This window comes from Zosterops lateralis, assembly GCF_965231275.1.
Source record: "Zosterops lateralis genome assembly, chromosome: 7".
NCBI classification, from domain to species: Eukaryota; Metazoa; Chordata; class Aves; order Passeriformes; family Zosteropidae; genus Zosterops; species Zosterops lateralis.
The window spans coordinates 13,858,249-13,874,682 of record NC_139767.1 but is presented as its reverse complement, the minus strand read 5'-3'; the positions used below and the strand labels follow the sequence as shown (position 1 = coordinate 13,874,682).

At 36.9% G+C, this 16,434-nt stretch overlaps 1 protein-coding gene across 2 annotated transcripts in view; it reads right to left on the bottom strand.

Moving 5' to 3' along the window:
* The window catches only part of RAPH1 (Ras association (RalGDS/AF-6) and pleckstrin homology domains 1), an 88,392-nt gene that overhangs the window by 48,814 nt on the left and 23,144 nt on the right, over nt 1-16,434 (bottom strand). For both annotated transcript variants that reach the window (XM_083864790.1, XM_083864791.1), the window contains exons 2-4: nt 6,684-6,803; nt 3,099-3,204; nt 1,781-2,298 (exon numbers count right to left, since the gene is read on the bottom strand). In XM_083864790.1, the coding sequence (XP_083720916.1) occupies nt 1,781-2,298; nt 3,099-3,204; nt 6,684-6,803 (744 nt within the window). The remainder of the gene's footprint in view (nt 1-1,780; nt 2,299-3,098; nt 3,205-6,683; nt 6,804-16,434) is intronic.

Sequence of the window (16,434 nt, the reverse complement as noted above, 5' to 3'; positions counted from 1 at the left end):
CAAGTCTTTGAGAAAAGCTTTTGGAGATGATTTTGAGCCTTGCAGTCAGTACCCAAGAGCTCAGAAAGCAACTGAAACAGCAACTGCAACACTTGCAGCAATATAGATTAGCTTCCTGTGAAGACAAAGCAAACTTCTTGACCTCTGTACCTTGACTCACCAACATTAACTTAATTAAGGGCAGCAGGTGGTTTGTTGATTACTCATGATACAAAGGACTGAAAAACCTGGGAGACAAGAAGGGCAATTGTATGTACTGATGCCTCAAGCATGTACCTCCCAAAGGAAAAGAGAGATCTAGAGGGAGACCTGCAAGATGAACTGCAGAAAACACCTTGCATTAAAAATCAAAAAATGCAACATTCATGCTTTTCTTATGCTATGCAAGCTAGAGGAACTAATTCACAAAAGTCATCATTTTAGCCTGAGAAGAGACCAAAATGCAAGCCTTCCTAACTTTCTACATTATAAAGATAGACATATAATCATGAATAACAGCTGGAGATGCAAAAAAAAAACCTCAAAAAACCCCAAAACTAACCACTAACCAAAAATAAGCCTTATCATACCATAAAAAGAAACTGATTCTCAAACAAACAAAAATATAATCAATGTCATAGGCCGGGCTTGAACACTTAGGCCTACAGCAATAATGCAAAGGTTTGCATTTTAACTCTTCAAAGAGCAAAGGGCAAATTTCTATCTGTTTTGCTTCACTCAATATGAAATCTCCAATAAAAGCATACTGAACACAAACTTTTTACACAAAAAGAAGATTGACCTAAACTGTCATTCATTTCTCACCATTTCAAATAAAGATTTAAATCAAAGTGTGACCTCAATGAGTTGATCATAAGACTGACAAGCCTGCATCATTCACTTTACATCAGATGAACTTCTGTTGCAGATGTGTAGAACCATGCTTTCAGTTCAGCCCATTCAGATTAGTTTTAATTATTGATTAGAATAAACTCAGCTTGTTCCAGTTTTCTCTGATGAAAGAGAACATGCATATTAGTACAACTGACATTTTAACAGGTCAGATTTCTGTTTCAGAGAGTATTTCTACAAAAGAACTTCTAATTTTAAGTTCTCAAAATTCACTGGAACATTTTTCACATTTTCTCTCACAAGTTACCAGCACTTGCAATGTTCACTGAACTGGCTGCTCTTACTGAAGTTTCCTCTCTGATTAATCAATATCAAAGCATCAAAATCCCAAATGAATATCTGCTAATATTGTATTGTAGCCCAGTTATTTTTCTATGTTGTGTATTGCTTCAAAGAGCTCCTCCTGTCACACATTAAACAAGAATATTAAGTAGAAGCAAATTAATGGTATAGTACAGCTCCAGATAGACACCCACAGATTGCTCCATGTGTTTCAGGTATTAACTGTACTGTAACAGGAATGGAGGTTTCTCAATTGTGCTTTCTTTTTTCCACAGCTGTGCACTCCTCCAATTTAAAGGCAATGTGTGATATTTACTTAGAATAAAAATATTAACTATAAAAACCTTAAAATGCATTGATTAGCTTGAGAGGAGGAAGAGATGGGGAAAGCTCTTAAAAAAACCAAAACACATTCTTATAAAGAAGTTTCCTTGCAGACAGAACCAAAACCAGAGAAAGAAGTAGCTTCAACATGTGCAGTTCCTGTAAAAGCAGGTCTTCAGTCAACCCCACTGCACTGTAGATGTTTAGCTACCAGTGTCAGCACAGGGAATGAGGTGTAAGTTTGAAGAGAACAAACAAAAATCTTGAATTAGTGACACCCTACCTCAGTGATTGGTTGCCCTTGTGATGTCAAGTCCAGTTCCTGAGGTCTCGTCACCTTATCGATATCCAGGGAGTCCATGCTGGAAGCGGCCGAGGTGACACTGGAACGGGAGGAGTTACTGATGGAGCGCACCTCAGCATCGCTCACCGTGCCAGCAGACGCTGTCCTCCTGTGCTGGGCAGTAACCACTGGCTTGGGGTCCTCTGCAACAGACTGCTGGGCTGCCTCATCCATGCTCAAAGAGGCCTTCTCTAGCTGTGCAGTGATGTCATCCAGAGACACGTTGGCATGTGGCGGTTTGGACACCTTAGCGGAGGAGGAGGACAATCCTTTCACACTGCCGTGCTTAGTGGAAGGTCGACTAGCAGGTGGTTTTGGAGCTTTGGGCTCTGGGGCAAGGCGTTTCACTGCAGCATTGTTTGCTGAATGGGAGCCGATGCTGCTGAGTTCCTGCTCTATGGAACAGAGATCAGCCATCAGGGCATCCAGATCCACAGTCTCCCCCTGATTCAGGGCTTCTGCAACAAACAAGAGTAGGCAGCATGTGCAGAGTTAATTCATTTGCAATGCCTCACTTTGTGTTATCAAATCAAATGGTTAAGAGAGCAAAGGAAGCAGTGTTTTCTTTTCCCATCTATATGGCAAAATATCTGTGCACTGCTGAACAGAAATTCATTTGCACTACTATCCTTGACCAGTGCAACTTTCACACTGTTTAGGTTAAACTCATGTGTAAGCAAAAGAAAGTCTGTGAAAGTTCAGATTACATCTGAAAAGTTTAAACTGCTTTCCTGTGAAGGGAATGTAAAAATGCATTTGCATAATATCATGCCTCACTTTTTGAAAAAGTGTAGATGTTTTGCTAAGCATTTTCTGCTAAAGTAATGCAACTGCTTTAAAAAAACAAAAACAAGAATACTATATATAGGACTCAAACCTTTAAATTAAGGTTTCATTCTGTTTATCCTGAAAGTATTCCATAGCTATATTCCTGCATCCTGTTCCACAAAAAAAGATGCTCTTTCTACCTGGTTAACAGATACACATTAATTCATTCCTTCATGAGACCAGGTCCCAGAACAAGCTTTTTTATGCAAATACTATACTACAGCTCTCAGATACTAGGTGCTTTAAAAGATACTGCTTTAAAAGACTCAAATACTTGAAAAAAAAGGACACTAGAAAGCAATGCCTTCAGCAAATACGTTCTCATCTCAGCTGTAAGTGTATTCAAATGTTCTTATATTTTGCAATATTTTAATTTATAGCTGGATTTACTATTGTTTTTAAACTATACGTGATAAATAATTCAACAAACCATTTAAATTGTACATGGAGAAGCGATATGAGAAGTTGGCAAGATTGGTTTCCTGGCGGAGAGGTGACCTCTTCACTGGTGCCACAGGCTTGTCTGCATCCAAACTCTGAAAAAGATCAAACAAAGGGCAAAATAAAATTTGACAAGGAATTGGACAAGCAAATATTTAAGAGAAGTGAGAATTAATTTTCTCTAAGAGAAATTTTTCAAAAGTTACTGGTATATATAAAAGCATCCCTGTTTTTCAGGCCTTAGACTGAAAACAAACATCATCATACCACAGAGATTTAACTTCAGATATGCAGTGAAGAAAAGTTGTTAAACACATTCTGCTTTTCTCACAATCAAATGGAGAGAAGCATTTTCCAAATCCTTTTTTGAGTGGTGTTAGACACCAGCTCATTTTGAAACAGACGGCTGACTTACCTCTAACTATTTCTCTGCAGGAAAATGCACAACATTCATACTGGGGTAAGAGTCTAAGATATAGTCTAAGATATCCACCATTAATTAGCTTATGATAATAATCATAGCATAAGTCCTTAAAAACATTCAATGAAGAATCTTATTTTATTAACAGGGATTTGAATTCACTAAATTCATAATTTTTTTCCAATAGTCTTCACTATGAATAAGATTAAGTTATGAAAACCAACCCCAGCCAGTTTATGTAGGACACATTTTTTTAGGAAAACTAGCATAGGTTAAAAAAAGAAACTCCTTCTAACCAATACACTGAGTTGTTATGTTATGACAGCTAATATGGGTATAGTACTATAACAAATACCAGGATTTCTCTAAGTAGCAAGCAGTAGGGCACTGTGATCCAGCTGCTGACCCAAGAAGTACAGGGTCAGGAGCTGCTGGCCCTGGAGTGGAATGTGTTACATGGGGAACCCAGTCTTGCTGTCACTGAAGCTCAACAGGCCTGCAGAACATCTGAAATTAGGCAATGCTTGTACTGATAAAGAGTTCTTGAAGATATGCTTGCCTGAAGGAAAAGCGTCTTCTGGTTCCAACAGAACAAAAAGTTTCTTAGCTAAGCTGTTTTTGTTCATTTTCTACATCTTTACTCAAGCATTTGTTAAAAAGATCAAATGCATTACTTTTTCCCCCTAATATTTATTCTTCCTCAGCTCCCTTCTCTTCTCAGCTTGGCCTGGACTTAAAAAAAAAAAAAAAAAAATCCATAACCATAGAGACATGAGTGAAACTGGAGACTGAAGAGGCAAGGTAGGCCCTGTTCCTTCAGACTGAACCCACAGACTGCTACAAAAGATTTCCTGTGAAGCAAATATATTCTGGTTAAAAGCACCTCAATGTGTTTTACTGGCTTTAAGTAAAAGTTATTGCAGATCATTGGACACATATGTGATATGCTCTCACTATTATCTGAGGACATTCTCCATAACACATTAGATTGCTAAACCAGCAGTTGGGAGAACTGCTAAAACTGCAACAGCATCAAAAGCTTAATTCTAAATAATCCTAAGAAGCAAGTTTAAATTTTTTTTCATTTAACCTGCACCATACAGCAGAATAAGTTAAGCAGAATAAATGTTAAGACACCCTTCATCAACACCAAATATTGCTCACACACACTGCAGATTTTGTGACTTTATAATGCTTTTGTTAGACCAAGAGTTAAAGAGGGAAAGTGAATTTAAATTATTCCTATGGGCATTTAAACAATTTCAGATCTTTTAAAAAGCACTTACATCTGGGTCTTACTTTAAATCTCCTCAAAATAAACATTTAGGAAATCTAAAAAGAAGTTAAAGATCAAGGATCTCAGGGACAAAAACCTTTCCTCCTAGTGCTCTTGAAGTTGAGCTGATAGATAGCAACAAATGCTGAACATACAGGAAAATGCCCTTTGGATCTCATTAACTCTAATTACCTTCCTTTATTGGGACATCAAACTCCGTTAACTTGTTTATACATAACAATGAGGTCATTTAAAATTTTGGGACGAATGTCATTTCTCAGTCAGGCTGTGACTGTCAGGCAACTGGCAGGCTGTGTTGCAGACTGTCCTGAACAGCAATATGAAGGTAAGAAACAAATAATGTGGGTCCTACCATTAAGGACCTCTTAGCAGGTTTTAAGAAATTCGCATGGACCAACAACAAACTGAGATGTCACCCTGAAGTCTGCATGTCAATAGTGTAGCTATAAGCCCCAAGTAAAGTATTCTTATATTTCTAGACTACTCATACCTTTAAAAAAATGAGGCAGAGAGCAAAGGGTCTAAGACCCATTGAATTGTCATGTTATGATGGCTAATGTGCTGGCTATAATAAATACCAGGATTTTTATAAGTAGCAAGCAGCAGGGCAACTGTGGTGCAGCTGCTGACCCAAGAAGTACACGACAGGGTCAGAAGCTGCTGGCCCTGGAGTGGAATGTGTTACATGGAGAATCTTGCTGTCACTGAAGCTCAACAGGTCTGCAGAACAACTGAAATTAAGCAATGCTTAATTGGTCTGAGAGCCCTTGTGCTCCTCCATGAATACCCTCACTCAGGGTGATTTAAAAAGCTCATGCCTTCAAAATGGTTCACACCATTAAAAATCCTTCAAAGTAAGTTAAAAACCAGCAAGAATTAATTAGTACATACAGATTCATGTCACACTCTTCCACTCCTCTCAAAAGGCAGGATTCTTTATTGCTCTGCATGTGCAAGTTCTGGGGAAAAAAAAATCATTTTCCCCTATAGTGCTGTATACATTTAGAACTTGCTGGCAGAGACAGTAACAGGGATGAGCCTGAATTTGAAATCCTGTTACATGATTAGCTCAATTTTCCTTCAGTCTTCAGGCAAGATGATGAGAAAAAACTGCCTCTCCTCTAGCTTAATGAACCTTCAGTTACCATACCTTTGCTTAATTCAACATGATCAACAGGGAAAAGATTAAGTATGTTATTCAGGAAGGCCAGTTCACACAGCTGAAACACCCCTTTCAGGCAGTCACAGAGAAATGGCTGATCACCCCAGGAGTGCAGCACACCATGCAAAATGCTGGTGTGCTACATGCAAAAAGTATTCTGCTTGTGAAGCAAAGGAAAAGCACTAGAAAGAAAGAAGGACCGAAAAATGTCCTATCAGGTGCTTCACTGGTGCAGGAAGAGTACACTGGAACAATGGTGAGTCCTTGAGGGTGTTTCAGGGTATCTTATTACGTCATCAGTAGCAACATTCATAGTTTTTTCTTATTGCTGTTCAGATGCAACAAATAAATACTCTCACAGCTGGGCAGTGTCAAACCACGTGTTTTGAGACACACCCTGACAGCTGAAGTCCGTGCTGCTCTACATAAGTAAGGACAAAATAACAATTCTATAATTCTTGGAAGGAACTATACCCGTTGTGATACGTCAAACTAGCACGTTGTGCAAAAAGAATAGAACAACCTCAGGATGGGGGAAAAAGGTCAATTTATAAACCTTTAAATATTACTGAACTGGTCACAAGCTATTGTCTGCCTTGCTGCAAGTGGCACTGTGAAGCAGTTGGCATCCAACTGAAAAGAAACACGATACTAACAAAAAATTATTCCATGAGAAGACTGAAACCTCCCTCACCTGTGTGAGTTTGTCCAGTTCACCCAGCCAGGCCCCAAACATCTTGTCGAGATCCTGATCTTCCTTATCACTGTCTTCTTCTGCACCATGGTCAAGCTCTTCATCTGACAATTGCTCCATCTGGGGAAAAAAAATGTTTGATACTCAAACTTTCTTATCAGTGTCTAAGAAAACTGGTGTCAGCTACTATGTTTATGAAAGTGTTCCTAGATCAAAGCAAATCTCCATCCATAAACTTCATAAAAACTCCTGCTTACTACTAAAGACTTAGTATGGAAGTTGTAATAGATAATTGCAAACCCAATTTTGCAGCTCACTTTTGTCAGAATGATGCAGAAAGTGATGAAGAACAGAGTTCACAATATCTAATATACCATCAGAAATTCATGCTAGTTTTGCATATGTCTTCATTGCCAGCTATTGTTGGCAAAATCTACTGACATTACATTAGAAAAATCCAACTCTTGTCCAAGGAATTCAGCTGACCACAGTTAAGCAACACCATTCAACTACAGGAAGTGCAGTTTCACTGCACAGTAAATAGATCACTCTAGAAATCTGTAAACAGAAATGCTGCTTAAACAGGCCATAGAGAATGTCAGCAATACATCCCCTGAGACAGTTCAAATCTTGGACACTGACCAGAACATTTCAGTGATACTGCACAATTTTTATTCAACAAAGGAACTTGTCTCTGGAAGCAAAGAGTCACCATAACATCTCTCAGATCCTCCTTTATTCAACAAATTTGCGACCAAGATAAAGACAATGTTCTCCAAAGTTTATCTGTTATTATCTCAAAGAAAAATAACCTTTTGCTTAAATCTTTTTACCAAACATGTCCTCCAGCCCCTTTTATGGAGCTAAGACACACACACCTTTCTACTGTGCACTCATACTGGCAAAGACAGTATCTGGTTCAGGAAGAGAATTTACAAACTTGGGGAGCAACAATCAGGGTAATAATTTGGAAGTAATAGGGCGGTACAGAAGGTAAATTTCAGAAATGTGCTACAGAATGTCCAGAGACACATGAGAACAGATTGCCAGGGAGAGCTACAAAAAAACCCCAACAGTGAGTTGTACAGCTTGTTTTAGTCAAGTCATGGGCTACATGGTTACCTGCTACATAGCTTTCAGAAAGCACCAGTTTACACTTTGTAGATTTAAAAATTAACTAAGTGCTACTCTTCAGGAAAAGACAAATCTTTATCTGAAAGACATCAATGTCCAACGTTGCACAGTCAAACTGATAAAGGATGTTATGAAAAATTATTAAGGTGATCTCAGAGAAAAAGCTGCTCAATCCACTTTTTATTTTATATGAGTTTTCACGCAAAAAAACTCCTCCAAGATATTTATAAATAAGTCTTTCCTTATTATTATATATTGCTTTTATTTAATTTTAACTTGATAAAATAGGTCAGAGGAGACTTCAGAGGTGATCTGTAATTCTGAGGTCAGCAGAAGCCAAAGTCTCCCACAGATGCAAGATATTACCATCCAGTTGCTCTAGGCAAAGCTGATTCAAAGCTACAACCTAAACTTTTAATTTGTGGGAGAGCACAATGCAAGTGCCTACCTTAAAATAGGCAATAACATTAAAGCCAACTTGTCATGGCACACTGCACTGCACAAACACTAAACAGATTAAATTCACCACCCAAATCTCCTTTCTTCCAACACTTGCTTTGAGTCCTGCACTCTAAGGAATGAAAGGAAGCACTTCCCAAAATCTAAGGATGACGATGAAATGAAAACCAATATGCTTATGTAATGTTGTTGCATCTTTCCACCAAGACTGCAGCAGTTTTTATATTCTGTAAGCCAGGCATGCCTTCCCCAGCAAGGTTCCTCTCTATGATGCCTCCTGCCAGTCCTCCCACATACAAAACCTGAGACAGCATGGTAGCAGCAACTCATACTCTGCCTGAACTTCTGCAAGGCAAACCTAAGCTGTATTCCACTTTTATCCCCCTTCAAAGCTTTGCCTTACTACTTCTTAGGCTTTTACATGGACCAGAAATACTGTAAACTCAAGATAAAACATATTATACTTAAGGTTACATGATCAAACTGCTGTAGAAGTGTTCACATAGCATTTCTTAATGTCTAGATATATTTGAAGAAAAGAAATTCTATTTGAAAGCTAAAGAAAGCTATTAAAAGGGTGCCTTATGAAATATGACTATGAACCAACAAATCAGATAAATGGAAACTGCGATATAAACCATCCAGAGCACAATATTTACAGATACTTTACAATGCTATCCTTTTCCTCTTTGAGCTGCTTTTGACACTCACTCTAGTTAGATTGACTTGTTTTGCAGTGCATTCATTACATGGCGCTGTTCATAACTCGCCCTTTCATAAAGAGAAAAAGCTTGCTCTTTTTACTAATATTTCTGAGGATCATGCATGGAAAGCATTCTCAATTTCCCATAAACTGTTCCTTTAGCTATTTTAACTTGGCATCAGAGACACTGCTTTGGTTCCAGTTACTCTGAAGACAGAATTAGCAGCCTAAAGAAAACTTTTACAAGTGAAGTACTGTTGTGTCAGCATGTCTGGCACTGAACCCTGCAGTATTTGCCAGCTCCTTGTAGTCCCCACCCAAGCTTCCTAACGTCAGCTGCATTTCCTATGAGCCTGTCAACATTTACTTGCAAAAGGCACACAGAGGTTAGTGTCTCACTTCAGAAACAGCTAATATTAAGTCACAAGTTCCGTAAAAGGAAATCTTAGTATAAGTTCCACAACTGGAAGATATCCCCAAGGACATTAATTAAAGAATTAATCCAATAAATGAGGGCAGAGACAAAACACTCAGAAAGCAGTATATGAACTTCTTGGCATAAGAACTCAAAAACGTTAACCACTTCAAAAAAGAGTGCACATTCCAATTAAAAACTTCAAATTTTCCTTTTTATAGCCATTTTCTTTCTCAATGTCATTGATCACAGCAAACATGCACTGCACTTTAGCACATTATGATCTAAGTGGGAGTTATCACACCTTTCTCAGGATACAACATCTTTCTTTATAACAAGAAATAAAACCAGCATAAGGGGTGAGGGGTTGTGTGTTTTTTGTGTAGTTGAGTTGGGGTATTTTTGTTAAAGGAGTCATTTAGAATTGAATTAGATGTAAACAACGGAGAAAGGATAATGGTTCTGATGTGATGCCATAAAGTAAGCCACTGACATTCCTAAAACATTTGCAGGGAAGCATTATTTTAAATAGTTTTTATTTCTGCCTAGATCAAACCAGATGACATCCCAAAGTAACTTCAGAATTCAAGTTATTTTTCAACATTTCACCTTCTATTCCATTTGAGTGTATGTCGAGGTAGAACCTAAAAGAAAATGAGCAGGATCATTCTGGGATACCTAGATAAAATATGGTATCAACACAGTGTAGTCTTGCATATGGAAGTGAGGCTTCCTGCACTAAGGCGTGGTCTATGTATCGTTTCATTATCCACTATGGACTGTGACAATCTATTCAGTCTGAAATGCTTTTTAAACAGGCAGACTCACAAGCACTGCAAGTCAATGATTTACTTTCCAAAACAGTTCATTAGATTTTACCTTTAAATGCATGAAGCACAGTATTCAAATACTAGATTATGAAAAATTATTAAGGCTTTCATTAGAAGTTTCCAGTTGTAACATTTAATCATAACCTACTATTTTAAATGACAGTGTAAAGAAACAAAATTCACCAATACTTTAGGGGAAAAAACCCAGAAATATTTACTCTTTCAAGATGATTTTTATATTCTTAGTATGCCAGGACAAGCATGAGATATTAAAACACATGAAGAAATATGGAAAGCCCAAGAGCAATGCTTCAAATATACCATTTCAACATTTTCAAGGAAACACACTGCCACAGAATTCGGAAACTAAGAAATAGTTTTCTTTATATCAACACATTTGGGACAAAGTTATCAAAAGTGTATCTTAAGTGTCTTGCACTGAGACCCTATCCTGCACACTTGCATGTTGAGACAGTAGTTCCTACCTTAAATCAACCAAGTTGACTGAGACAAATGAATTTTTTATTATATTAACAATATGTCTTTATAAAGAAAACAAAACACTCTGCAGTGAAAAAAAAGGCAGATGTAAAATGATTAAGTTGCAGGTTTTCTCTATACCACAGTTCAGTGATAATGCAAAGACTAAGAGAAAGAAAAATAGAATTCTGAGTTCAACTGGAAATGCTGATGTGTATAAAAGGTCGGCTATGAAAATGTGTTTATTCACCATAATTTCAGAAGCAGTGCAGTAAGAATTTTGAACTAGACATGCTTAAGTATGCACAAAACCATAAAACCCCTAAAAGAAAACATACCATCTTTCACGCAACTGACGTTTCTACCTCCAACCTTTCTTACTATTTAAATACCCCTTGCACAAGGTCCTGCTTATTCCTGAAAAAAACAATTTGCCTTCTAAAAACAACCACTGAATTTGTTACAAAGCTATTTTAGGGATGCAGTAAACAAGACACAAATGTTTGAAACACCATTTCAAGAAATAACTGGTTTTCTGCATTTTAAAATCTAGCCTCAAGAACTATATAGCATACCCTGGTTTGGGAAACATACTCTCTTCTAGACCTCATCTGGACATCCAAGTTCCTTCATTTGTGTTATTATGCCAATATCCATTTCTGTTAAAAAGTTGTATATGATAGAACACTACACTAACATGCCGTATGAGCACATAAGCACAGAGTGCACACATAAATATCACAGTAAGATTCTAGCAGGTTTTCATCTCTAATATTCACCTGACTGCTTAAAGAAATAAGGCTACTTGAACAAAAAAAAAAAAAAAAAAAAAACAACCAACAAAAAAACCCAAAAACCTATAAATGCTTTCACGAAACTGACAGGCAAAGCTCAAATCCCTGTTCCATGTTTCTAGACATTTCCATAATTAAAGCCATAGTAAATAATGATAGGGACTTTGAGCACACACATTTATTTGTATCACATTAATACTCTGTCCATGTGACAGGGACCAATGAGATCTGGCACAGTTTTCAGTCAGAGGTTCTTATGCTATAACTGATACTAAAACTCTTTGAATTGAACACTGCAGCACACTAAAACCAATGACAGTGCAGATCACTTGCTTTAGTATTTCTGTGTTTCTTCTTAATAAGTGTAAATTATTCTGAAAAGAATTACTTCAGAAAAAGATATTTGGAGGAGAATTAGAAAGTTATAGGAAGCACTTTGTGCATTATCCAATGTTCTATAACCCAGTTTATATCAAAATAATCTATATGAAAACCTAAACAAAAGAGCATTTGTTTTCTTTAGGCTTCAAATAACACAGTAATAGCTGAATACATCCCAAGGCTACTGCAGCACAGACATTCCAACGCCTCTCAAATTCAAAAACTGAGATAATAATCTGTCAGCCAAAAAATTCGAATTCAGAACATTCCAAGTGAAAAATCTTATGTCAAGTGAAAGTCTGTTTCAATATGCTATTTTTAGTCAACTTTGAGATTAATTTTTCTTTTTTTTAAACCATGCTTCAGGCAATAGTTTTCCAGACTAGGCACTAACAAAACAAGGTGAAAACACACTGAATGTCTGATAAATCTTCAGATTCTTCATTAAAAGCAAATAGATCTTTCATAACCAATATTCTGAATTACTGCAGGCAACCTCCTGAAATTCTGGACACCAATATAAGTTTCACACATGTCAACAGACTGCAGATATAATTAAGGTGTATAAAGCATTCATTATTACTGTGACAACCTTGGATTTAAGTCTACTATCTATTTCCTACCTTTCATCCCTAACTCCCCAGCTGATGAAGGTGTTTCTTGTTACGACAATATATTATCTGCCACAATTCAATTGATCTGTCCTCTCCAACTCAATTGCATTCCAACTATTACGGAAGGGACTCAGCATTGCTCTGGAAAATAGTTTTTATTTAATTCCACACTTCTTTTTAAAAACACACTAATTAGCAGCAAATTGGAAATAGCATTGGCAAAAAAAAAAAAAAAAAAAAAAAAAAAAAAAAAAAAGAAACAAATGTTTGCACACATGGGTTAAGCTGTTCTTCAAAATTAAAACAGGTCATTGTACTTTAGCAATAACTACTATTCCTCAAACAGAGGAAGTCAAGAGCAGAATATGCAATGTACAAGACTTATTCAGAGCAACTGGGAGAAGAAAGACAATTCCAGAACACACTGAAAGAGTTTAGAAGCTATGTACAGTTTGAGAATATTTCTTTTCAAGTCTTTTACTTTATATCAGGCAGTTGGTCTAGACTGCAGAACTCCAGCAAGTCTGAAAACCAGGCATTCTCACTTTATGGCCTTATTTTCAGATTTAACTGGGAGATGCAAAACTGGACAGCCCACAATATTCCCTCCTTTGCCCACTGATCTGCACAACATACAAGAATGTACCTTTGAAACCACAGAAAAGAAATCTGCTGTCTGAAAATGCATGTTTTGAACTGCACACAGGCTACAGTTTTAATAAACGATCAACAAAGCTGCTGAAAGTAACAGTTATTCAAACATCCACAGTGTGATTTCTAATGCCCTTCTTAAAATTAGGCACATGCCTGTACAAGAACTTGCATTTGCCTCTAGCTGTTTGTATTTCAAGCCCAGTCAAACAACAACCTTTTTCACTAAGCTCATAAAAATATTTTTCTTTACATTATTTATAAGTTTGTTATATAAATATTTATAGCATACAAGTGAACACATAACTTAGACTTTAACAACTGCTAATGAAACAATTGTTTGAAAAAGCAACTGGAAGAAGAAGAAAAAAAATCTTCATCAGATACTGGATCATAACATCAAAGCAAATTGTCTCACTGCTTCTGGAATCCCCCAGAACACACCAGTGCTGTATACAGCAAATACCGGTTTTCTGAAACTTGGTGCTGTTCATATGAGCACTCTTACCCCTTTCAGATGCTAACAGACTGTTCAACAACCTCCCCCAGAAATTCTAACCATGAAACTCAAACAGATCACAGTTGCTCCCTGGTATTCCACAGATTTAATGTCGAACCTTTAGAACAAAGCAGATACAGAGATGACGACTCAGTACTCTTCACAGATAATATGAAAGAATCAACCACTTTTGGGCTAGCAGCATGAAGAAATAGAAAAACATAATTTTCCATATTCACATCCTTTTCAGTTTTGTATTTAAGCAGAATTTCTACACTCCCCCTCTAACTTCAGTTGACACTAGCACACACAATTTCCTGAAATAAACACACTAAAGATAACAGAATGTTTACTTCATCATCTTGATTTCTAGCAGTGGGAAATCATTCTGATGTGCCACAGCAAAACCACCCACAAAATACCCACCCATCCACCCCTTCTTTGCCTGAAAGCTTTGAAAGATAAAATGAAAACTGCATCAAGCAGAATACCCTGTATTTCATAGGGTTCGTTTCTGGTTTTAAGCTTTATATTATTACTACTTTATATCGACTATCTTTTCATAATTGCAACCTGAAATTTTAAATTAGCCCCCAAAGTGTGCCTCCTCGTGTATTGAAATACATTCATAAGATCTTCTTTCCTGTATGGTAAGGGAAGCACCAAAATTATAGAAATGTCACTACAAGAATCCAACTGCATTTGAAATTTGCGCTGTTGGGAAGGCACACAGTAAAACCTTTATTCCCTCCAATACATTCCAGTGCCTGACTCACATCTAGCCAAACAGATGCTGCCTTGAAAAGAAGGGGCTTTATCAATCACTGTATCCCATTTCCTGAACCCAGATTCCAGCCAGAATATCCAAATGGACATTAAATTAATTCCCATAAAAAGAGCATCCTATGATTACATCATGTCTCACTGAACAGTCTTTATGAAGACAAAGAAAAAAAATATTTAGATCATAAAAACAAAACTTGCCTTAGCTAAAGTATTTTTCAAGTATAGAGTACAATAACACACTATAAAATAACACTGACTAGTTGCAGAAGGCAACATCTCAGATTTACCAGCTGAGACTAGTGTATAGCCTGTCTTCAGGAGGCAGCTATAGACTTTGAAACTACATTAGTGTCAATTTTCCAGAATCTTCATCATGTGGTTATTGTAACACAAATACTGCTGCAGCACCTCTTTGCATTCAGTTTTACCTTTGGAATGAGGCCAAAAAAAGAATAATAAATATGAACAAGCAGACTAAGAATAGGTATGAATTCTGTTGTAATATTTGGCCTTATGTACAGGTCTCAGAGAATACCCAAATATTCCTGTAGCTGTGGATAATATTCACTAGTAACAAACACCAGGCTAACAGCAGCACTTTCAGATCACCCTGCACTTGAGAAGAAGCATTAGCCAACCAATCATTCAAAAATTCACCTCCTTTTATGACTGGTTTATTGTGCCTGTAAAGGGTCTTTTTCCACCCACCAGGAATAAATATTCAAAGAAACTAATTTTTACACAGACACTAAGTTGTGTTTCCACTATTAAGAAAGCAAAATAAAGCAAGTAACTGTCAACTACCCATAGAAGTTGACCATCTCAACAGTGCTTACTGTTATAAATTGTATAAATGAATGATCAAACCAACCAGGAAAGGAGAAATCTAAAAAAACTCACTAAGGTCATAGGTCAAATTACAATGCAGGTGAGAGTACTTCCTCCTAAGACTGAGCTACTCTATGCTTTAGAACAGTTAAAAACTAATTTTTATTCAAGGCACCGACCCTCTCAAAGGTTAAAAATAAGCATTGTGCCAATGCTCACTTAAGATACCACAGCAGACACTGGCAATCTGTATGATGTGGGTACTATCTAGGCTCAGAAGCTGTTGCTAAATCCCTTTCCACAAGGACCTAGTGACAGTCTATGAACCATGCCTCAAAAAACAAATGAGTAATGCTTTAACTATGATAAATAAACAACATTCTTCACAGGTTGCTTTTATGTCAGGGTATGTGTTCTCTACACTAACCACAGCTGGAACAGGCTGGAAGGCAACTTAGGTTTCCTGGTAAGAATTAAGACTTCATTGTGAAGAGGTGCATTTCACTATAGCTGGAACTATGGATCTCCAGAAAAAAAGGTGAAAAAAAAATCAAAACCATAATTGAGTATTTTTTAGAAGACCCACAAATGAATGTTTCATACCTCTAAAGAACATAGGTGTTTCATTCTCAGCATTTATGAGTCAACACATTTTGCTGTTTACAGCTAACCATGACAAAACAGCATGACTTTAAGAGATACCACATAGAAAAATATTTAGAGGATGATTAGGGAAATAATCTTTTGGCTGAAACATTTCTTTAAGAAGGAAAAAGTATATTCAATTTAGAAAACATCTGATTTAATTTAAACCCACCTCTAACAAACTTGCCTTAAACCAAAATAAACAAATCTAAACAGGCTACCCCAGCTCAACTAATTTTATATTTTAAGCCACTAATAATACCAGATTCAAGTACCACAATTGGTACTTCCATCAACTTTCATCCTCCAACTTCATAGCAAACTGTAATGAGAGACACAAAACCTCTCTCTATCCCTGTCACTCCTTTGCATTACCAACCTCTACACAGAAGGACATCTGCTTATTAAATGTGAGAGGTAGATGAAGAAGGGAAAAAAAAGAAGAAGTACATACTGCACCATGAGGTTACCACGAGAAATGGAATTACTGTGTAAGAAGAGGTTTTTCCACCTAAGATCTGTGTTTTGTGGG